This window comes from Phacochoerus africanus, chromosome 3 (genome assembly GCF_016906955.1).
Source record: "Phacochoerus africanus isolate WHEZ1 chromosome 3, ROS_Pafr_v1, whole genome shotgun sequence".
NCBI classification, from domain to species: Eukaryota; Metazoa; Chordata; class Mammalia; order Artiodactyla; family Suidae; genus Phacochoerus; species Phacochoerus africanus.
The window spans coordinates 67,847,139-67,871,846 of NC_062546.1; the positions used below are offsets into that span (position 1 = coordinate 67,847,139).

At 35.6% G+C, this 24,708-nt stretch overlaps 1 protein-coding gene across 2 annotated transcripts in view; it reads right to left on the reverse strand.

The window, feature by feature from the left end:
• Window positions 1-24,708, reverse strand: part of EPC2 (enhancer of polycomb homolog 2) — a 107,741-nt gene that overhangs the window by 36,458 nt on the left and 46,575 nt on the right. For both annotated transcript variants that reach the window (XM_047771967.1, XM_047771968.1), the window contains exon 3: window positions 4,701-4,846. In XM_047771967.1, coding sequence (XP_047627923.1) covers window positions 4,701-4,846 — 146 coding nt within the window. The remainder of the gene's footprint in view (window positions 1-4,700; window positions 4,847-24,708) is intronic.

Sequence of the window (24,708 nt, forward strand, 5' to 3'; positions counted from 1 at the left end):
AACATCTTCAAACATCAATTAATTTTATCTAATAAAAAATTTTTTTATAATGATTGCTTTTTAATTTTTTCATAATGATTTTTATTTTTTCCATTATAGCTGATTTACAGTGTTCTGTTAATTTTCTACTGTACAGCAAGGTGACTCAGTCACAAATACATATATACAGTCTTTCTTCTCTCACATTATCATGCTCCATCATTAGAGACTAGACGTCAATTAATTTTAAATGGACACTTTCCCACTATTAGCTGAAGTTCTCTGGAATGGCGATGTAAACCTCCAAAGTCTACAAAGATTCTTATTTGAATTGAGTTTTCTGGATCTAATAAAACTCCACCACATGCTGAGAGCATCACAGCATCACTGGTAAGTTCTCATGTGCGTTCTGGGGACCAAGAAAAACTTCAGCTGTTTGGTCATGTGCTTCTGATAAAATTTTATATAACCTTCACTAATTAAATCAAGAACTTAATCTAACCTTAGAGTGGGGAGGAAGATAGTCTCTTTGCATCAATTAGCAGAGCAGTGGTGAGTTCTTATATAATAAAATTATCAAAATAACACTGGTTTCCTATTCCCCTGTAGGTGTCAGGGAATTAAAACACTGTCTCAGATTCTCTTTTCTGGTGCTTCTTGCTCCTACTAGGTAAGTCCTTCTGTCTGATAGTTAACTACCCTCTTTATATCTGAGGCAGTAAGAATTCAATACATAGTTTAAACATCCTGACATTACTTTCCTATGTTAGCTGTATTTTCTCAACTTCTGTTTTCATATTGTTGTACAACCTATTTTTATTTTATTGGATAATTTTAATTTAGTCATTCTGTAAAGATGATCTTTAGCTATTCTAGGGCAACCAGTATCAATGTATCTCTAATATCATGGTGACAGCATCAATTTGAGGGGGCAAGAACTATTTACAGATAAAGCAGTCACAAATCATGTCACCTAACTAAATACACAAAATCAGAATCCTACTACTTTTATATTCGAAGAAAAAAGTGTCTGTGTTGGTAGCTTATGGTACAAGAATAAATTCTGAGGACAGAAACCAAAGGAAATGGCAACAAGTAATAGGAGGAGATGAAGAGAGAAGAATCAGGAAATGTGGAAGGCAAAAACATCCAATACTACAGGGATATTAAGTAGGACGCAGACTAAAAAGAGGCTCTTGGATGACAATTAGGAAGCCATTGGTGACCTTAAACAGTGCAATTTCAATAAACTAAAGTGGAGTAAAGAGTAAACAAAATGGCTTTGATTTTGAAAACTTAACTGTGACCAAAAATAGAGAGACATAGGGTAATAGTGTACTGAGAAAGGCAGGCTCATGTGAAAGGGCTCTTTTGGATATAGGTACTCTTGGTACATTTTTAGGGCAAAGAGAAAAAGATTCAAGAAATGTGAGAAGAGGTCACTGAAGACAAAATGATATAGTTGCACAAGAAGAGTTAGAAATTTGAGGACTAAAGAACAGGATCTAAAAAACTCAAAAGATTCTGAGTTTTGTAAGTCACTGAAGAGATAATGAATATAACACAAAATTATCCAGAGGTAGGAGAGTTAAGTTTTGGCAAGGTTAAACTTGAGAGGTCTATGACACCCAGATGGAGGTGTCAACAGGCAACACAAAAAGAGAGGAAAAAATCCTGAAGCGTGAAAAAGAGTTGAAGGCTAAAGGCATACATATTATTATGCCCACAGAAAGGCTCAGTGAGGTGGTATTACCCCCAAAATACTTAGGATGAGAATACCAAGAATGGAATTTTAAGAAACCTAGATGTCTGTACGGGTGAATGAAAAGGAGTCAGTAAGAGAAAATTAGAAGGAATGATCATAAAAATAATAAGAAAACCAAAATTGAATGAAATGTATTCAAAAGACCAAAGGTAGGCGTTCCCTGGTAGTCTAGCTATAAGCACTCAGTGCTTTCACCACTATGGCCTGAGTTCAGTCCCTGGTCTGGGAACTGAGATACCACATCAAGCCACTGAATGTTATGGAAACAAACAAACAAACCAAAGGTTGATGAAAGTTTAAAGAAATAAAGAGGGCTCAAATAAGATAAAAGAATGGAAACTGAAAATAATCCCAGCTGTTGACAACAGGAGTTTTCAATAATAACTTCACTGCAATAGTCTCCAGAATAATGGCAGGAGAAGCTTTTGCCTTAGTCTGTTTTTTATGCCTTTCTCTATTAACTAACAAATATTGGTTTAACCACAAACTTAATTTTTCGCCCTGGGATCTAGTACTATCTTAGCCCCCCAAAAGGGAAAATAAAGAAAATCTATGAATCCCCCACATCAGACACTTGGAATAAGGACAGCCTTTTGCTATCTTTAATCCTTGGTTCTATTAATCAGACCACTGTCTTCTTCCTATGACAAAGCTTCCACTTTCATCTTCTCTGCAAAATGTAGATTCTATCATGCTCTCAGAACCTAGCTAGTTGTTTTAGAGCTTGGAAGCTTGTCACTGAGCAAAGAGAATTAAAATAGAATGGTGCTGATTACAGTGGACAGTTAACTATATTGTTTACATGTTTTTTGTTTATCCTGTATCCACTTAGATGATAAGCTCCACAAGGGCAGAACTTCTGTCACTTGTTCACTTGAGCACTAAATAAATATTAATAACTGAATGAAAGAAAGTAAATTACAGAAAAGACAGTTGAAGGTTTCTGATGATATAATTTCAACCACCATGAAAATTTCTGAACAATTATGGAAAAAAGTAGAAATATCAAAAGTTTGATCAAGCCTAGGGTTGCTAGGAAAATTTGCACATAAGGAAGAAAAACTGAAACTATCTGATGCAAATGATCAAAATCCTAGGAAAACTATGAGCACTAATTATAATGCGTATTAATTTGATAATTACAACACATTCTCAATTTAAAAAAAGACAATCTTTTAAAAAACCAATTAAATTGAATTTTACAAAATTTAGTTTTAATGTACTTTTTTGAGTGGTATACTAGATATTATTTTCCATAAAAATGGGGGTGGGGGAAGACTGGTAGAAAGGCTAAATATGCAGCCAAGTCATTTTATAATGGAAAAGTTTGGGAAATGTTCTGTAGAGTTAGTAATGGCTCAGGATTTAAAGGACTTAAACTGGAAGTTGGGGGAAAATAATGTATTTGTATAGGTAAACTATCGAAAGTTTTAACAGCCTACTGTAAAAAGCTTATTTATTTATGTTGGTAACTTCTTACTAAACTAAGAAAGGTTAGCATATTAATATACCACACAGGTACATCAACAATTATTTGTTGGCATTTTGTACTTTCTTGTTCTTTTATTCTATGCACATGCAGAAACAAAAATTCTTTATTTTTGTTTTGTTTTGTTTTGTCTTTTTAGGTCTGCACCTACTACAACACATTAAATTCCCAGGCCAGGGGTTGATATGGAGCTCTAGCCACCGGCCTACCCCACAGCCACAGCAATGCCAGATCAGAGCCATGTCTGCACCACAGCTCATGGCAATGCTGGATCCTTTAACCCACTGAGTGAAGCCAGGGATCGAACCCTCATCCTCGTGGATACTGGTCAAATTTTAACATGCTGAGCCACAATAGGAACTCCCAGAAACAAAAATTCTTTAAACAAACCTTAGTGTTTTCCACTTAAACAATTCTGTGTCCCTATTTGAAATCTAACATTATATAATAAGAAACTTCCTATGGCAGTATATACTCTTCAAAATAATGATTTTTTGGGAGGGGCTGTACCTGCAGTTGCAGCATACAGAAGTTCCTTGGCCAGGAATCGAACCTGCACCATAGCAGTGACAATGTCACATCCTCAATCTGCTGAGCCACCAGGGGAGTCCCAAAATAATGATTTTTAATGGTTATATGATGTTTTACTCTACGGGCAATTTTTGTTATTCTGAATGTCCCTATTCAGAATTCTTTGACATCTTCACTAATTTTTTTTTCCCCCTTGGGAATAGTAATTTTTTTTCTTTTGTCTTTTTAGCAACACACCCGTGGCATGTGAAAGTTTACAAGCTAGAGGCCAAATCAGAGCTGCAGCTGCTGGCCTACACCATAGCTCATGGCAATGCTGGGTCCTTAACCCAGTGAGGGGGGCCAGGGATCAAACCTAAATCCTCATGGATACTAGTTGGGTTTGTTACTGCTGAGCCACAACAGGAACTCCTATGGAATATACCATTTAAAATTCTCTATACTATACATAGAATATCTATTAAAGAGAATGCTTTATTACTTTGTAATTTTTCACTCACTTAAAATTTTAACATATAAATAAGTAAAACTAAAGTATATTTTAAATGGTAAGAGTACCTTAATACACATCTGAGCAATAGAACAGATTTGGTATGAGATGTCTACCTAAGAGACCCAAACTAAGCAAATTTAGTTACTGAAGCACAAAAAAGACAGCTCTATGAAAAGGATCAAGAAAATATAATATTGAAACTAGTATTATTCTTATATCCAAACAAGAAAAACATCAGAACTGTATTCTTCATACTCTTATTCAAAGACAGTATGCTTAAGTATTCAGTTCCAAGAATACTATAAACAGAAATTCTAGGATCTTAGGAAGAGAAATTTAAGAAATAGTAAAATGTAATATACTTAGGTCTAAAGAAAATGCAAAATAAAGCTGCTAATTAGATTAACTGTTTAGACAAGAGACATTTTTACAACATACAGTACCTGATTAGAACTGGCTTTTTCAAGTCTGTCAATCATAATTTCAAACTGTAAAGGCTTAATTTCCATCTTTCTGTTAAGTCTATTTAGTAAGGTCTCATCTTCTGAATCCATATCATAATCTGGTTGCTCGTTGTCTAGATTGAAAGCTAGAAAAGAAAAAACAATTCTTCAAACTCAGGAGAAATTATGGAGTTATACAGTATTTATATTCAACCACAGAATATTCCCACAATATAAAACACTGACCAAAGAAGAGCTCATGAACAGATCAAAAAATTGTTTTAGAGGTTCAGTTGAAAAAATAAAATTTTATTTCACATATGATTTAAAGTTTAATAGAACAGCAAAAACAGCAAGTAGAATTAATATTTTAAAAATCAAAGGTCAAAAAAATGTACTAAAATATAAAATATAAAGTAGCAATTATAAAAAAAAGATGATACATATTTATTCTACAGGGTAGTTTGACAGCATAGTAAGCTATGAAACAAAATTAAGAATCCAGGTAAATTCAAGTACAAAATATATGATGGAGGAGTTCCCTTTGTGTCTCAGTGGTTAATGAACCCGACAAGGATCCTTGAGGATGCATGTCTGGCCTCGCTCAGTGGGTTAAGGATCTGGCATTGCTGTGAGCTGTGGTGTAGGTTGCAGATGTAGCTTGGATCCCGAGTTGCTGCAGATGTGGTGCAGGCCCGCAGCTATAGCTCTGATTCTACCCTAGCCTGGGAACCTCCATATGCAACAAGTGTGGCCCTAAAAAAAAAACAACCAAAAAAAAACAAAAACAAAAAACAACAACAAAGAAAAAGAGAGAGAGAGGTACTGGCCTGACAGATTACTTATCTCAAAAAAAAAAAAAAAAAAAATCTGAGAGTTGCAACATGGACCTGAAGGCATTATGCTAAGTGAAATATGGCAGAGAAGACAAATAATATATCGTCTCACTTACATGTGGAGCCTTAAAATGACCCAAACTCACATAAAGAAAGATAAGACTTGTGGTGAGACAGAGGGTGGGCGGAAGAAATGGAGGAAGGTAGTAGAGGAGGAGGAGTATGAGAGATTGGCAAAAACTGCTAGGAAAGCACAATTTTCAAAATTACACTTTTTGGGATACAATTTCTTCTCTTGGCTATCTCTTAGGCTTTATCACCCATTAACAAAGAGAACAACCAATATGGCAGGTTATCAAGAGATACTGCTTGAAATATTCTTTCAAGTGATGTGAGCAAAAAGTCTGTTCTTTAAAAAGTGAAATAATTTTTAAGGATTGTCTAGCTCTGCAACTAGCTCTGCAAAGGTGAGTTCTGAATTCGGCCAGAAATTTATTTCTGGGGCCCTGAAGTCACCTGCTTCTTTTTATAAACTGACAAAAATCAGCAAGAGCTACTCACTAATATTTAGAACAGACCATTATAATTTACCTTAATATAAAAAAGTATGGACATTTCTGCTATGAGTTCCTCAAAAATGAAAAACTTCTATATGCCAAACTATACACCAAAAGTAACAGGCTTAAGGAAAACCTATGTAACTTTGTTATTAGAATACAAACAAATGGTAAGTGCTATGTTAGATGGCAAATTAAGCCACTCAGAGTAGCTTGCTACTACCTCAAGGGATGCATTAAAAATGCGCAAAAACAACAGAATGGAATTACTGGTTTGTGGATAATGAGACAACACGAACTGTAAGGGAACAACTTGGTGTTGGGGCTCGAGGAGGAAATGCAACCTGCTACTAGCTGAGAACTGTGCAAGGTTTTCCGGGAAAGGAACCCCAGGTGCAAGCACTCATTTTTAATTTTCTTAACATAGAGTTGAAAAGGCTCTTTATATGTGGAGGAGCCAAGTTAAAGTCTTTGCTCCTCCCTACTAAAGATTTTAATCCTTCTGTTGCTATTTCAGCCTCTTTTTGGCAAGGAAAATTTATAAAAGAACTAGGACAACTTCCATGTGTTACTGACTCCATTCACCCCTTTACAGATCGCTGTTGAGCTAATTGATATCACAAACATTTGTGCAGAAAAGAATGTACAGCAAACCTGTATAAATACAAAAGTAGTAATTTTTCCAGATCACCTGTCCTGATATTATTTTTCTTATAAAATCCTAAATGACAAATTCTCTGTCATAGCACTTTTTGTAATGAATAAGGTAGTGTTTATAAATCTACCAATTGGCAAATGAGAGAAATACATATAAAAATGTTTCATAGTAAATCATCTATATAATTATATAAGCATCCAACTTGCATTCAAAGGGCTTTTTTTTGGAGGAGTCAAGAGAAAGTTTTATTTTTCAATGTGGTAAAATACACATAAAATTTATCATTTTAACCATTTTTAAGTGTAGAGCTTAGTGATATTAAGGACACACACAATGCTGTGCAACCAATACCATCATCCACCTCTAGAAGCACCCAAAGAATTTTACTCCATAATTTCCTACAACCATTTCTTATACTGCCGAAAATAGAGAGATAGCTGAATACTATCTAAGAAATAATACCTATCTCCTACATGTATCACAGGAACAGTTTAGAGAGTGAATCAAAAGATGTTCATAAAACATACAAAATCCTGGTTTAGCACGAATTCAATTTAAGTGCCTACTTAATGAGTCAGGCAGAAAGCTAAGTAGAGCAGATGAGTTAAATCTCTGCCCATTGTTCCTCATTAAGTAGAATTTTTACTTGTAAACATTTCTAGATAGGAAAAGAACTTTCTCTTAAGGTTTTCCTCACAAACACACAAACCTAGTGGTCACTGGGCTTAAAACATTGCTGTTGTTGTTGTTTTTTAAAAAATTCATTCATTTTTCCCACAGTGAATCCCAAGTCTCACCCACATCTGGTTAGTTCCAAAACTATTCAACTCGGACCAGTCCAGCAATGGAGCTGCCCGCAGCCAAGCTCAAGGACGTGTCAAAGACCTGCCAAGGTATCTGTTGTAGGCCATCTATGTCCACAAATGGAAGTGCGGAAAGAAGTCCTTCCAGTAGCCGTCTTGGGTGGGGCTTAGAACATTGTTTGCTCACCCTAAAAAAGTATTATTCTGCATCCTTTGAATTATTTGACCATAGTCAGTTTAGGTTTATCCCTATTCTCTGATTTAGAGGAGAAGTATGGCTACATGTCATGCTTCTTTTGGATACTTGCAGTAAAAAAAGCTAACTTGGATACATATTTCTGAATTTTAGATCTTTGGAAGGGACTTGAACTATTGATGGATATTGTGTGCTACTTTTGAGAATAATTTTATTTCTATTTCAAAGGAGTAAACCCCGCCCTCCCCCCTTTTTGTCTTTTTGTCTTTTTCTAGGGCCCCACCTGCAGCATATGGAGGTTCCCAGGCTAGAGGTCTAATTGGAGCTGTAGCCGCCGGCCTACGCCACAGCCACAGCCACAGCCACAGCCACAGCCACAGCCACACGGGATCTGAGCCACGTCTGTGACCTACACCACAGCTCACGGCAATGGCATCCTTAACCCACTGAGCAAGGCCAGGGATCAAACCTGCAACCTCATGGTTCCTAGTCGGATTCGTTAACCACTGAGCCATGACAGGAACTCCAGGAGTAAACCCTTTTAAAGCAATATCCCTCATGTTCTTCTTTTACCAGGTCCCAGGCAGTTTGCTTTTAGCAAAGAAAGAGAAAAAAGGCCATTCCGCATCAAAAAGAATGACCAGGAGTTCCCGTCGTGGCGCAGTGGTTAACGAATCCGACTAGGAACCATGAGGTTGCGGGTTCGGTCCCTGCCCTTGCTCAGTGGGCTAACGATCCAGCGTTGCCGTGAGCTGTGGTGTAGGCTGCAGATGCGGCTCGGATCCTGCGTTGCTGTGGCTCTGGCGTAGGCCAGTGGCTACAGCTCCGATTCAACCCCTAGCCTGGGAACCTCCATATGCCGCGGGAGCGGCCCAAGAAATAGCAACAACAACAACAACAACAACAACAACAACAAAAGAATGACCAGAGAATTCAGTACCAACATGCACAAAAACATCCATGAAATGAACATGCACCTCACATACCAAGAGATCTAAAAATATCACCATGAAGGAGATGGAAACACCACAGTTAACAAGCTCAACAAAGATATCAGGACTAAATGAATAGGAATGTACCCTACCATATTTGGGTGTGCTTATTTGGAAAACATCAATATAAAGATTTGCGAAAAAGCTCTATACGTTGGTCACTTATGCATATATCCTTACTTTCAAAAACTTACATGGGAAAGAAGAGTAGTTTAAAAATCCAAAAGCTGGGCAGCTTTGCACTTCTTTTTCCCACCCAGCGTAAAGTAACAGCCATCTTGTAAAACAATGGGCAAACTGGGGTCATCTGGGTAATCTACAATGCATCTAATAATAAGCTGGTCTTCACCAAGACCATAATGAGATACTGCATTGTGCGCATCAATAGTACAATACCTACCAAAGGCACAGGTCCTACTACGTGCTGCCCCTGAGTCAAAAGGGAAAGAAGAAAGTTTAAACAAAAGCAGTCAAAAAATTTAAAAGAAAAAAATGATTAAGAATGAAAATTTCTGTAGGAGTTCCTCCTTCCCAGTAAGAAAGCTTCTTGAGAGTAACACTTCAAGGTCTGACCAATGTGGTCAAGTGATTAAGCATTCAGCTTTATGTGCTGAAGAGCAAGAAGCTAGAGTTCCATCAGGATCAAGGTCCATAGAGGCAGACCCTTTCCCCTCCCATCTTAATTAAAAAACAAACAAACAAAACCGCAACAGAGAGTTAATATAAGAAAAACTGTTTAAAATCGCAATAAAACTACAAAACAAGGAGAAAAAAACAGGCTGTCCAAACCAGCTTGAATACTTTCAATGATGGGGCAGACAGACTGTTTGACAGCTGCTTCCTACACTGAGTCAATATTTGTCTTGTGTACGTCTTCTTTCACACCTCTAACAATTACATTTACTTTTATATTAAGGAAAAAAGTTGTTACCTAAAAATGTACTCATCCACACATTTTTTTCTCCAATAGGAAAGAGCAACAAACCATAAGCAATACTCTGAGATTTAAATGTTTCACAAGTGAATAAAGTGATAAAAACAATAGAATGGCAATTTAAAATTTTTTATGTTATGAAAATTATTCCATTTTAGGGAACTTTTTTTTTTTTTTACCTTAAGTAGTTGTCTTTCTGAACAGGAATCAAAGAGGCTGCAGACACTAAAGGCCATGAGAATAGGGACAATATTTATTACTATATTTTCAAATTCCTTTCCTTTATGAACTTATTTTTTCTTAAATATATATTATTGAGGGTCTATAATGTGCTGGGGTTTAACAACAGAAGGGAAGAATGGGAATGCTCAGATTAAGTGCTTCCTGAGACTTAAAAAAATTTTTTTAACCTATGTGCAACTGGTCAAGAGGACAACTAAAATAAATAAAGATACGCTGGGAGACCTAAGACCCCAATTAGCTTTACCTAAATTATATAGCAGTTGCTCTTCTCTAGTAAACAGAGGGTAAATATCTTTTAAAAAAATGTTTTTTTGGATGATCCCGAGGAATGTGGAAGTTCCCAGGTCAGAGATCAAACTTGCACCATAGCAGCAGCCCCTGGCCGCTGGAGTGACAACACCAGATATTTATTAACCTGTAGTGCCACAAGGGACTCCAGAAACCTTTAAAATTAAGTTTCTAATGGTAGTCACAGACCAGAACCCAGCTGTTCAATTAATCATGCAATTCCCTTTCCTGGTGTTGGCAGAAAAACAACAGGTGTGAAAGAAAATCATATAACTAAATATGGTTACTTAAGCAATATTTAATAAAGTAAAAATCTCAGTGCTATAAAATAAATTTGGATAACTTTTAGTTTTAGAATGTTTCTCCTTATTCCTGGAATCCATTTTGAATTTTCTTCCTCTTTCAAATTTCCTTCTCTTCCTTCCTGTCACCTTTTCTCTTTCTAGTACACTACAGCTGGGGTCTTATTAAAAAGCAAGACAAGGGGTTCCCCATTGTGTGGCTCAGAGGATTAAGAATCTAACATAGTGTCTGTGAGGACATGGGTTCCATTCCTGGCCTAGCTCAGTGGGTTAAGGATCTGGTGTTGCTGCAAGATGCGGCTCGGATCCGGCATTGCTGTGGCTGTGGCACAGGCCTGTAGCTGCAGCTCCAACTTGACCCCGAGTCCAGGAACTTCCAGATGCCACAGGTGTGGCCCTAAAAAGGGCAGGGAGGGGGAAAGAGAAAACATAAAAGTTTAAAAATAATAGGGAGCTCCCGTTGTGGCTCAGTGGTTAACAAATCCGACTGGGAACCATGAGGTTGAGGGTTTGATCCCTGGCCTTGCTCAGTTGGTTAAGGATCTGGCGTTGCCGTGAGCTGTGGTGCAGGTCGCAGACATGGCTCAGATTCCCACGTTGCTGTGGCTCTGGTGTATGCCGGCAGCTGCAGCTCCAATTCAACCCCTAGCCTGGGAACCTCCATATGCCTCGGGTGCGGCCCTATAAAAAGACAAAAAGACAAAAGACAAAAAAAAAAAAAAAGAACTTTGGTGAGTTGAGCATAGGCTTTAGGGGTCTTGACTTCAGAGCTCAGTATTTCCCCCACTATACCACACAGATGCTAAATTAAACCCTTCTAATCATAACATTAGTAGTAAAAAATTCTTTGACTGTCAAAGGGAGATAATTAAGAAATTATATACATTTAATAAGCAAAGATGAGTAATATTAATTTATAAATAATCACTAGTTGACTAAAATGCACGTAAAACAAGTTATTGTGAATCTAGTGCACCAGGCACTCAAGGATGTGTTAAAAACAAACATGAAAAATTAGAGAACAAACTTTAATAAGACTTTCCCATTTAAAGTTATTTTATATCAGGGAAATTTCCAACATTTATCTATGAATTATCAATGATTTTTTTTAATGTAAAAAAGAAGCAACATTAGAAAGTTCCTACTTAATGCATCTTCAAATTTCCTAAATTCTTGCTTCTAAACACTATTTGCTAATATTTGATTCCTTTGACGTAGCCAACAAAATAACACAGAGGCACCAGTGCACTTTTTTGTAAAGGTTCCTCATTGAAAGTATTAATACTCTGTAAGAGTGTCATTCACTTAAAAACTCTCTGGTCTATCTCTACTTCCAGTTCTGCATTTCCTTTCTTATACAACATTCCAAAATTATTTTTATTAATCCAATTAACCCAATAACAACAAACACCGACTACAATATGTATAACAGGAGTTCCCGTCGTGGTGCAGTGGTTAACAAATCCGACTAGGAACCATGAGGTTGTGCGAACGATCCCTGGCCTCACTCAGTGGGTTAAGGATCTGGTGTTGCCATTAGCTGTGGTGTAGGTCACAGACATGGGTCGGATCCCGTGTTGCTGTGGCTGTGGCGTAGGCCCGGCAGCTACAGCTCCAATTAGACCCCTAGCCTGGGAACCTCCATATGCCGTGGGTGTCTTTTTGCCCTAGAAGACAAAAAAAAAAAAAAAAAAAAACCAAACAAACCAAAAAATCCCCCAAAATACCAGTATGTATAATAGGCTCCCTTCCAAATTAAGAAAGATATCAATATCTTAAGGCATAGCAAAAGTAGTAAAAGGTAATTCCATACAGAGAGAGTAGCAGGAGCAAATTCGAGAATATGCTTAATTACAAAAGATATAACTTATCAATAATGGGCTTGGATGGAAAGCTATATGATCCCAATCCACCTTTAAACAGTAGAACAAAAAGATTCAAAATCATATGTCCATAGAAGTTGTATGTGCATACATAAAATGTACATATATATTTTAAAAGCAGAGTTGACTAGTTTTACAAGTATAACATTAGTAATGCTACTGCATATGTAAATCTCAGTTAAATGGAAGCTAGTGTACACTGAAGAGCCATGGCCGCCTCTGCTTGGAGCTCTCCAAGGTTCTGACACCCTCCACACCTAAGCAGTTCTCAATGTTGTACCAAAATCGTATGAATGCTGACATAGTCAGGATTCTTGACTTTGATTCTTCAAGAGTTCCTACTGACCAGAGACCTGACTTACACTCCCTCCCCAATGAACAAAAAAAGAAGGTGAAGTGCAGAAGAGTTGAAAGCCACTTTCTACAGGATTACATAGTGATCCAAGTTTCTCTACCAATTAATTTATTCTAAAAAGAGTTCCAGGTTTATAATAAAATCAGGTTTATCCTTATAGTCTTCTGCTGACTAGCCAACAAACTACATTCCTCCCCACTTTAAAGAAATCACATTTTATATAAATGACAAGTATCACTGGCCAAAATTAGTAGTAATGAGGACAGTTATGTGAACCACACACATGAGAATGGGTAAGTGGATTCTTTGAAGCTTTTAGATAGAGATTTTCATCATTAGAGAAGGGAAAGAGCCTAACGATATTAGATAGGACCTAAGGGATGCTATTAATGATTTTTTTAAAAGCCAGGTGTATGAGGATAATGATCCTTTTATTCTTCCTCTAATTATTCTTTTTCTTTGTCTCCTCTTTTCTCTCCTCTCCTTTGTCTCCTTTTCTCTCTTTTCTAATAACTCAATAGACACCTGGTAACAGTTCAGGACATAAAAATGTTAATGGCTTCTAAACAAGGAAGAGACGTTCCCGTTGTGGCACAGCGGAAACAAATCCAACTGGTATCCATGGGGACGTGGGTTTGATCCCTGGCCTCACTCAGTGGGTTGGGGATCCAGCATTGCCATGAGCTGTGGTGTAGGTCACAAACATGGCTCAGATCCCACCTTGCTGTGGCTGTGGTTGTGGCTGTGGTGTAGGTCAGCAGCTACAGCTCCAATTTGACCCCTAGCCTGGGAACTTCCATATGCCACAGGTACAGCCCTAAAAAGCAAAAAAAAAAAAAAATAAAAATAATAATAAACACAGGAAGAGACCTTCAACCTCATTCGTAATAGATCCCAATTAAAATTATATTAAGAAATCAGAGTACGGTCTGGGTTTTAGATAGTAATAACGTACCAATATGATTTCTTAGATTTGACACAGGTGCTACAGTAATGCATGATAATATTAGAGGAAACTGAAACTGAATGAGAGGAATAAAGGAAGACTGTACTAGGTTCTCAACTTTGCAGTAAATCTAAGATTTTTCTGAAATAAAAAATTAATTAAAAAAAATACTACACTAAGGTATATCACTGTTTACCTACCAAACTGGCAAAAATCAAAAAATTCAAAAGCAGGAGTTCCTGTCATGGCTCAGTGGTTAAGGAACCTGACTAGCATCCATGAGGATGAGGGTTCAATCCCTGGCCTTGCTCAGTGGGTTAAGGATCTGCTATTGCCATGAGCTGTGGTATAGGTCACAGACACGGCCCAAATCCTGAGTTGCTGTGGCTCTGGTAAAAGCTGGTGGCTATAGCTCCAATTCGAGCCCTAGCCTGGGAACCTCCATATGCCACCAGTGCAGCCCTAGAAGACAAAAAGACAAAAAAAATTAAAAAAAAAAAGTTCAAAGCAGTCTTTTGACTAGGATAGGGGGAAACAAGCTCTAATACACTGCTAGTGGACATACAAAATGCTATAACCCCTATAGAGGCTAAGTTGGCAACTTCTGTAAGAAAAAAGATACGGCTGCACCTTTATGCAGTTTTTTATATTTATCATTATTCAGTGAAGTACTATTTGTCGTAACAAAAGACTAGAAGCAATCCAAGTTTCCTTCTATAGGAAAATTGATAATAAACTGGCATACCCAAAACACAATGGACTATTATGCAGCAGAAAGAAAAAGAATGAGGACACACTCTACATGCTGATATAGGATAATTTCCAGGTTATATTCTTTTTTTTTTAATAATTTTAAAAAATTTTCCCACTGTACCAGGTTATATTCTTATACACACACATAAATATGCTAAAAAGTACACAGTGTGCTAATTTTTGTGCAAGAAGAGGGTATAAAAATATAAATTCCTATGTACTTGAATTTGTATAACAAAACCCCATAAGAATAGACAGACTCATAAGAGGAGGTTAAGTAGAGTGGAAGGCAGACTGGGATAGAGTTGTTTTTCCGTATTTTTTATTTTGGAATCTTCTAACTACATTATCTATTTAAAAATAAAATAAAATCATGTTACTTTATGACTCTGAAAATAATTTTGTACTTTAAGGAAATGTTATGCTGAGTTTCTTTTGTGGCTCAGCAGGATAAGAACCTAACATGGTATCTGAGGATGCAAGTTCAATTCCTGGTCTTGCTCAGTGGGCTAAGGATCTGGCTTTGTCACAAGCTGCAACAAAGGTCGCAGATGTGGCTTGGATCCTGCGTTGCTGTGGCTGTAGTGTAGGCTGGCAGTTGCAGTTCCAATTCCCTAGCCCCGGAACTTCCATATGCTGCAGGTATGGCTGGAAAAAAAAGAAAGAAAAAAGAAAATTTTCTTGATAAGTGATCCCTACAATACTAATATTCTCTCTCAATTTATGTTCAAACTTCTTTCTTATTCACTCTCAAACAATCTTTCAACAAGTATAGGCAGTATCTTGGCTTAAACAGTACAAACTAATTCTACAATTATATATGCATAAGAATATATATTCTATTAATATATAAAATTGTAAAATAATAATTAAGTAATAGAAAGTGAACATATCTCTCTAGCCCACTAAATGGTTAGGAACTTGAGAAATTAAATAGCTGTATTCTTATAAACAGAGTTGTTTTAATGTTAGCAAAGCATTAAATGGACAAGGAAATAAATTCAGTATACAGAAGGTATATGAAAGATTTGAAATAGAAATTTTAACTGGTCTGAAAAAAATCTAAACATACAAACCTAAATTGGAAAACAATGAATAATTTCCTTTACAAAAAGAGATGCCCTACTAAAGAAGATGTCTCCAAATATTCTTTTCAAAAACCAGCCCTACTGTAGATATAAAATATCTTATTTTAAAATATACATTTTGGGTTTCAAAACAAACACATAGCAATGCTACAATAATCAAACTAGTGTGGTACTGACATAAAGACAGATGTTCAGACCAATGGAACAGAGGAAGCCAAAAATAAACCATTATGTATATGACCAAATAATCAAACTAAATAAATGGTGTTGGGAAAACTGAAAATCCACATGCAAAGATGAAGATGGACCCATATCTTACATTATATACAAATATCAATTTGAAATGAATTAAAAACCTAAACATAAGACCTACAAATATAAAAGTACTAAACAAAAACAAAGGGGAAAAACTTCATGACATTGGATTTGTCCATGATTTCTTGAATATGATATCAATAGCACAAGGTACAAAAGCAAAAACAGACAAATGGGACTGTATCAAACTTAAAAACATCTGGATAGCAAAGGAAACAAACTGAAGACTCAAAATATGGAGTGGGAGAAAATATTTCCAAATCATGTATCTGATAGGGAGTTAATAACCAAAATACAAGAAGAACTTCCACAATTCAAGAAAAACCAAATAACTAATTTAAAAGGGGGCAAGAGATTTCATAGACAATTCTCCACAGAAGATATACAAAGAGCATATAAAAGATGCTCAACATCACTATAAATTAGGGAAATATAAATCAAGATTACAATGAGATGTCATCTTACCCTCCTTAGGATAGCCATTATTAAAATAAAACAGAAAAAAAATTACACTTCTTGGTGTCAAAGTGGAGAAACTGGAACCCTTGTGCAATGTTGGTAAGATGATAAAATGTGTGCAGTCGCTGTAGAAAAAATATGAAGGTTCCTCAAAAAATTAAAAGTAGGACTACTATGTGATCCAGCAATAGCATTTCTTGTGGAAATCATATTTGGAAATCACTATTTCCAAAAGAACTGAAAACGGGATCTCAAAGAGATATGTGATTACCCATGTTCATATGAACACCTATAACCTAAATGTCCATCAACGGATGGATAAACTCAATGTGGTATATACACACAATGGAATGTTATTCAGCCTTAAAAATGAAGGATATCTTGTCATATGCTAAAACACGGATGAACTGTGAGGACATTATACTAAATAAAATAAGCCAGACACAAAAAGACAAATACCACAGGATTCCACATACATGAGGTATCTGAAGTAGACGAATTCATGGAAACAGAAAGTAGAATGATGGTTATCAGGTACTCCGAGGAGGGTGTAACAAGGAGTTGTTTATAGACTTTCAGGCATACAAAATGAAAAAAATTTAGAGATACTGTACAATGATGCACGTATAATTAAAGTATACCTTAAACAGTGTTGAGAAAATTTCTTATGTGTTTTTTTACCACAACAAAACAACAAAACCCCCATTTCACCCTGAATCAAATCCCAAAGAGCAAACTCAAATTGAGGAACATTCTACTAAATAATGGGCCTGAACTCAAAAATGTCAGTGGCATGAAGCACAAAAAGATTTATGAATACTCCAAAGAGACACGACAACTGAATGCAACATATCATCTGGAGTTTTCCTTCACTATAAAGAATATTACTGGGACACTTATTATTAAAATAAGAATGAGGGGAAGAGATTAAGTAATTGTATTATATTGATGGCAATTAATGATTGTTAACTATGCTGTGGTTATGTAAGATAATTTTTTTTAAGAAACACATAATGAAGTACTCAAAGGAGCATGAAATCTGTAACTTACTCTAAAAACAGAAACAACATGGATGTAAGAATATGGCTGAACCACCAGCAATCATATAATGGATACAATGGACATTTATAGACCACATCATCCAACAACACAGCATATTACACATTCTTCTCAAGCTCTCATGGAACACTGACCAAGATACCAGATTCTGGGAAATAAACAATACCTTAATAAATTTAATTTAAAAATCTGTTCTCAAATTACAATGGAATTAAACTAGAAATCAATAATAGCCAAAAAATCCCAAGATACACAGAGATTAAACAACATACTTAGAAGTGTGGTCAAAGACAAAATATCAAGAGAAATTTTAAAATACTTTGAACCAAATGAAAGTGAAAATGCAACTCATCAAAATTTGTGGGATGTAATGAAAACAGTGCTGAGGGAAATTTATAGCAGTGAATATGTATTTTAGAAAAGAAAAAAGATCTAGAATCAATGATGTAATCTTCAACCTGTGGTAACTAGATAAAAGAACAGCAGATTAAATCTAATATAAGCAGAAGAAAAGAAATAATATGAACTAGAGCAGAAATCAATGAAATTGAAAACAGGAAATCAATAGCGAAAATAAACAAAACCCAAACCTAGTTTTTGAAAAAGATCAATAAAATCAATAAGCCTCTAGCCATGCTAAGAATAAAGCAGAGAAAACAATTATTAATATTAGAAATTTTGAAACAGAGTGCATCACTACCAAACCCATGACATCAAAATGACAGAAGGATGGTAAAAGAATACTATGAGCAACTCTGTGTCCACAAATTTGATAACCTGCATGAAACGGCACAATTCCCTGAAGGAAACCATCTGCAGAACTCATACGAGAAAAAAAAAAAAATCTGAATAGGCTTGTAGCTATTAAAGGAATTCAATCAGTAATAATCTTCCCAAACTGAAAGCACAGGTGGGGGCGGGGGCAGGCAACATAGCTGTGGCATATGGAAGTTCCTGAGTTAAGGGTCAAGTTGGAACTGGAGCTGCTGGTCTGTACCACAGTCAGAGCAACAAAGGATCTAAGCTGTGCCTGCAACCTATACCACAGCTCATGGTAACACTGGATTCTTAACCCACTGAGTGAGGCCAAGGATCAAACTTGCATCCTCATGTGTACTAGTTGGGTTCGTTACCGATGAGCCACAAAGGGAACTCCTAAAGAAAAAACTTTATCAATTCTCTACAATATCTTTCAGAGGACTGAAGCATAGGGAATTCTTCCTAACTCATTCTCTGAAGCCAGCATTATCCCAATACCAAGTTCAGATAAAGACATTACAAGAGAACTGCAGACCAACTTCTCTCATAACACAGATGCAAAAACCCCCAACAAAACTGAATCTAGCAATGTATAAAAAGAATTACAGGAGTTCCCACTATGGCACAGTGGGTCAAGGATCTGATGTTGCCTTAGCTGCGGCAGGCACTGCAGCGCAGGTCACAGCTGTGGCTAGGATTCAATCCCTGGCCCAGGAACTTCCATATGCCATGGTGCAGACAAAAAAGAAAAGAAAATTATACACCATCACTAAGTAGGACTTATCCCAGATTTGTAAGGCTGGGAGAAAATAAATTAATGTAATACACCACACCAACAAAGAAAAAAAATCAAAGTATTATCAACAGATGCATAAAAAATATTTAACAAAATCCAACATCCATTCATGATAAAACCTGTCAGCAAAATAGGAATAGAAGAAAAATTTCTCAACTTGATAAAGAACATCTACAAAAAACTTAAAACATCATACTCAGTACTGTGAAACTAAGAGCTTTCCTACTAAGATCAGATATAAGGCAAGGATAACCCCTCTCATCACTGCTTTCAACATTGTACTGGAAGTCCCAGTTAATGCAGTAAGATATAAAAAAAGGAAATGAAAGGTGGAAAGATACACAAGGGAGAAATTAAACTACCTTTGTTCACAGATGATAAGACTGTCTATGTACATGCGTATATACATTTTATTCCAGAACTGACAAAAAACTCCTCAAACTAAGTGATAATAGCAAGGTTGCAGAATAAAAGGTTAATATAGAAAAGCCAATCACTTTCCTATATACTAGAATGACAAAGTGAAATCTGGAACTTAAAATACCATTTATATTAGCACTTTGCAAAAATCAAATACTAAGGAACAAATCTAACAAAATATGTAGAAGTTCTATATGAGGAAAACAGCAAAACTGATGAAACATATCAAAGAATTAAAGAATGGAGAGATAAAGAATGGAGAGATATTCATGTTTATGGGTATGAAGATTCAATCTGGTTAACATGTCAATTTTTCCCAATTTGATTTAAAGATTCAAAGCAACCTCAAAAGAAATCCCATCAAGTCATCCTGTGTATCCATCAGTAGTGACAAACTGATTCTGACGTTTATAGGGAGAAGAAAAAAATCCAGAATAATCAACAGAATAGTGAAGAAGAATAAAGTCAGAGGAATGACTTCAAGATTTATTATGAAACTGCATTAGTTAAGATACTGTGCTATTGACAAAAAAACAGAAAGATTAGTGGAAAAGAATAGTGCACCTAGAAACAGACCCATATGAATACAGTCAATTGATCTTTGACGAACAAGCAAAGACAATTCAGTGGAAAAAGAACAGTCTTTTCAACAAATGGTGCTGGAGATCCGTATTAAAAAAGGTTAATTTGGACACATACCTTTCACTTTTCACAAAAATTAATTAAAATGAATCATAAACCTAAATATAAAATACAGGCCTATAAAAACTATAAAAAAATAAAATCTGGATGATCTTATGTTTGGTAATGAGATTTTAGAAATACCACCAAAAGTACGATCCCTGAAGGAAAGAAAAAAAAAGCAATAAGACCAGGGATGGAATGTACTATAGTTAATGATGACTACAGCTAATACGGCTATATGATATATATGAAATTTGTTAAGAGAGTAAATCCTAAAAGTTCACATCACAGAGGAAAAAATATTTTTAGTCTTTTTTTGTATATGAAGTGATGAATATTAACTAAATTTATTCTGGTAATCATTTCAAAATACACAAGGCAAATCACTATACTATATATGCACTATAAACTTATACAGTACTGTATGTCAATTATATCTCAATAAAATTAGAATGGAATAAAAAGAAAGTACTCTGGAATCTGATTGCCTGGTCCAAATAGTGGCTCCTCTACTTACAAGATATTTTGAGTATGCTCCCGGAATTCTCTGTGACAACAGAACCTTACACCCTCTATATAATGAGGAAAATTACTTTATCTACCTCATATGGTTTTCATGGATATGAAATAAGGCAAAGCATACAGATTCCTTATAATAATATCTAGCTCATCATAAATGCTCAATATATATTCATTATTATGAGATATTAAAGAACAATACCTAAATCTATTACTTGTCCACATTCCAACACCTGGACAATTAGTTATGTTCAATTCTGTTCTTTCCCTCAGCTTCTCATCCAGTTATAAAATACTGCCTAAATCTGAACAAAATGCTGTTCTCTAAATCTAGATCTTATTGGTTCTAGCCTAGAGTTTTAGCAATGTGTTTATGGTTTTGTGGCACTGGGTTAGATGCTGCTAGAGCATAGAAACCAACAAGTCAAATACTAGTGGTTGTTCTAAGATATTTCACTATTCATTAAGCAATCATGTAAAGTAGGTTTAATTTTTTTCCCCACTCGATGCAAGTTTCTAAAGTTCAGTTAAGCCAGCTACCTTAACCCAAGTAACATAGTTAATAACTAAAATAAGTACCAAAGCTAGAATGTCCATCCCATTAATACCAGGTTACACACACTTCATGTTGTAAGCACTCCAGCAATCAAAATGCTCTTGGATGGCAAAGAGGGAAAAAACTCTTAGAGGGTGTCTCCTCAGGATAACTGAAGTTATAAATATAACCTGAACGGACAAAGATATTGGCAGCTTACAAACTATATGATATCTGAAGAAGATTATGTAGCTTAATTAGGTAATTACATTGTAAACATCTCTTGAATTAGGCTTTCTCTAAAAATAGCTGACTATACACTACTCACTGCACACTAGCTCTTTGAAAAAAAAAATAAACTATTAATTTTTTAAAAGCCTAAAATCCTAATTTTTCTTGAAATGCTAATTATATTTTACTAATGCAAACTAATTTACTATTATTTACTAATATACAAATTCTTCATTTTAATAATATATCAAAACCACAAATAATCTGTGTCTAAAGCTCCTTAAGTAAAGTGTAAACAAAGATTGTCAGTACTGGCTTGCTTTCTTACAAGTTCCTGCTGACCAGTAAGGAACATAAAACCAATTCCTTATTTTAGTTTAAAAAAAAAAATTAAAGTTATTTAATGACATGGAGAAATGCTTAGTCTACAATAGTAAGTAAAAAAGCAAAACACACACACAGACACAGTATAATGAAAATTTGAAAAATAGGAAAATACAGCTTTTATCTGCTGGTTATCTTTCAAGATGGGGCTATTAATTTTTTCTACAATTAACATTTTACCTTTCATTATAAAGAATAAACTACAACTTCACACACACAACCTGCGCCCCCCCAAACAAAAAGATCCTTCCAAGAACCTATTTCTTAGTTTTCATCAGAAAAACAAAGGAGAGCCATAAAGCCAATGATGACAAACAACTACTTTTGAACAAGGTCCAATTTTTGAAGAAAGTAGGAAGGGTGGCTTTATTTACTTTCCATGGAAAGGGGGAGGTCATATATTCCTACAATTTTGATTACTTTCTTGACTCATGTCAATGAGAAAATACTTAATCACTAAAATATTAACTTGAATTATTTAAAAAAACATCATCATCATAAAGGCAATTTTTAATTCTTTCACCTTTTATATCATCTATTGTCCATTTTTAGCCTCCGCTTCACAGTCATGAGATTTTTTAAGGGATGGAGAAAACAGAAACTGCTTGACCAAGGTCCTCTGCAGTCCAATGCATTCCATCCAAACAAAACTTCATTGGTTGCCAAGCTCAGCACTTAGGGTTTAGAAATAAAGAGCTGCCACAGAGCCCTCTCCCAACTTGGGCCTCTATTCGGGTTGCAAAACTGTCTTCAAAGGTGGGTTGGACTTGGAGAAAGCAGGAAACCCAGAGACACTAGAAGAGGTTCTCTAGCTCTACTCAGTTCCTAGAGCTCCAAAGTCATGGCCGATGCCTCATTTCATGAGTGCGTTCATCTGAAGACATGTGTACATGTGAGTGCATGTGTCTGGGTGTTAGAATTTTTTTGCCTATATTGTTGCCCTAGCAGTGTTCTGATATCTCTGATTAGCGAAGCTCAAAAGACTCTTAAAAATTGGATCTTGGGCCTTTCCCAATGCTAAAACTTAACGCCCTTTCACTGAAGTGCCTCACTACTCTAAGCAAAATTGTACAATGTGTCTATATTACTCTCATGATTCACTTTTCTTGAAGCTTCTCCCTCTTCATGGCACCTTCCTATCCCCATGTATAGCGATCTTCCTTTATCAATCTCCTGCCAGGCCAAACCAGAAGTGTCAGAATAGGTGTGTTTGCATCTGTCTTTCACATTCAGGACTCCTTTTTTATCAGCAGACAACCTATGCTCTATCTTGTGGTTTATGAATTAAAAATCAAAACCAAAATGTCTTTCACTCCCATTGTTGATTCTATCACCAACCAGATTTGAATGGTCATGTATTTGTTTAATGTAGATCAGTCTCTGCATCTTACAATAAGTGATGACTAAGCAGCAGTATACCTTAATTAAACTGACATACTACAGCCAGATAGCCTGGATTCAAATTCTGACTCTTCTACTTGTTAGTGGCATTACAATGGGTTCTTTAGGTAATTTTTCTTTAAATAAGAGTAAAAATACTCATAAGTTTGAGTACCGGCTTAATATATGCAAGATATGAAGAGGACATAGGCACAACAATTTATTATGTCTTTTACTTGTAACTGTCGAAAGAAAAGTTGTCCTCTATAAAAATTTTCAGATAATAAGTATAACAGAATTTATTTTTATAGTTAGGCAGCCCATGAATTCTATTACTGGGGTATGATGAGAAGGAAATTTAGCCTTTTATGGTGGACAGCAAGACAAACAAGATGCTGAATGGTGCCAATTCTTAGAGCAGTGTAAGGTCGCTGAAGAATGTTCCATGAAGATGTTAGCTGATAGGTGAATATGTTGACAACCCATTTCTGGTAACTCCTATTAGCATAATCAAGTGTGCTGGATTATATCACAGTATTCTCTCTGTATGGCACCAAAGGAGAGTTTAAATATTTCAGTGCCAGGAAATATGCACTGAAATATGCACCTTCAAAAGAACCTTACTTTTTGCTTTATTAATTATCTCATGACTAAAATATGTACTACTATGCATCACATCTTACTATATCATGTATTTTCTCCTTAATTTACCTAACCATTGTCTTTCACTAATTGTCCTGTATTTTACTCAAATCATCTTTAGTTTTTTGGGAGAGAAAATTTTTTAAATTGAAGTAGAGTTGCTGCACAATATTACCTAAGTCACAGGTGTACAACATCGTGATTTGATTTTTCAAAGATATATTCCATTTATACTTATTAAAAAATATGGGCTATATTCCCTGTGTTGACCAATAATATATCCTTGTAGCTTATTTATACCTAATGGTGGGTAGCTCTTAAACTCCTACCACTATATTGCCCCTCCCCCTTCTCTCTTCCCAGTGGAAGGTACTAATTTGTTCTCTCCATCTGTGAGTCTTTTTTTTGTTATAGTCACTAGTTAATTTTTTTAGATTCTACATATAAGTAATAGCATACAGTATTTGTCTTTTTCTTTTTTCACTTAGTATAATACCCTCCAAGTCCATCCATGTGCTGCAAATGGCAATGGCATTATTTCATTCTTTTTACAGTTCAGTAGTATTCCACTGTGTATGTATGTATGTGTTTGTGTATACTATACATGTGTATACACCACTTCTTTATCCATTCCTCTGTTGATGGACACTTAGGCTGCTTCCCTATTTTGGCAATTGTAAACAATGCTATGAACCATTGGGATGCATTTATTTTTTCAGATTAGTGGTTTTGGGTTTATTTGGATATATACCCAGAAGTGGAACTGCTAGGTCATACGATAGTTCTATTTTTAGTTTTTAAGAGAACCCTCCATATTGTACTCCACAATGGCTATACTAAGTTACAGTCCCACCAACATTGTATGAGTGTTCCCTTTTCTCCAAATCCTTACCAACATTTGTTACTTCTCTTTTTGATGATAGCCATTCTGACAGGTGTGAAGTGATACCTCATTATGGTTTTGATTTGCTTTTCCCTAATGATTAGCAAT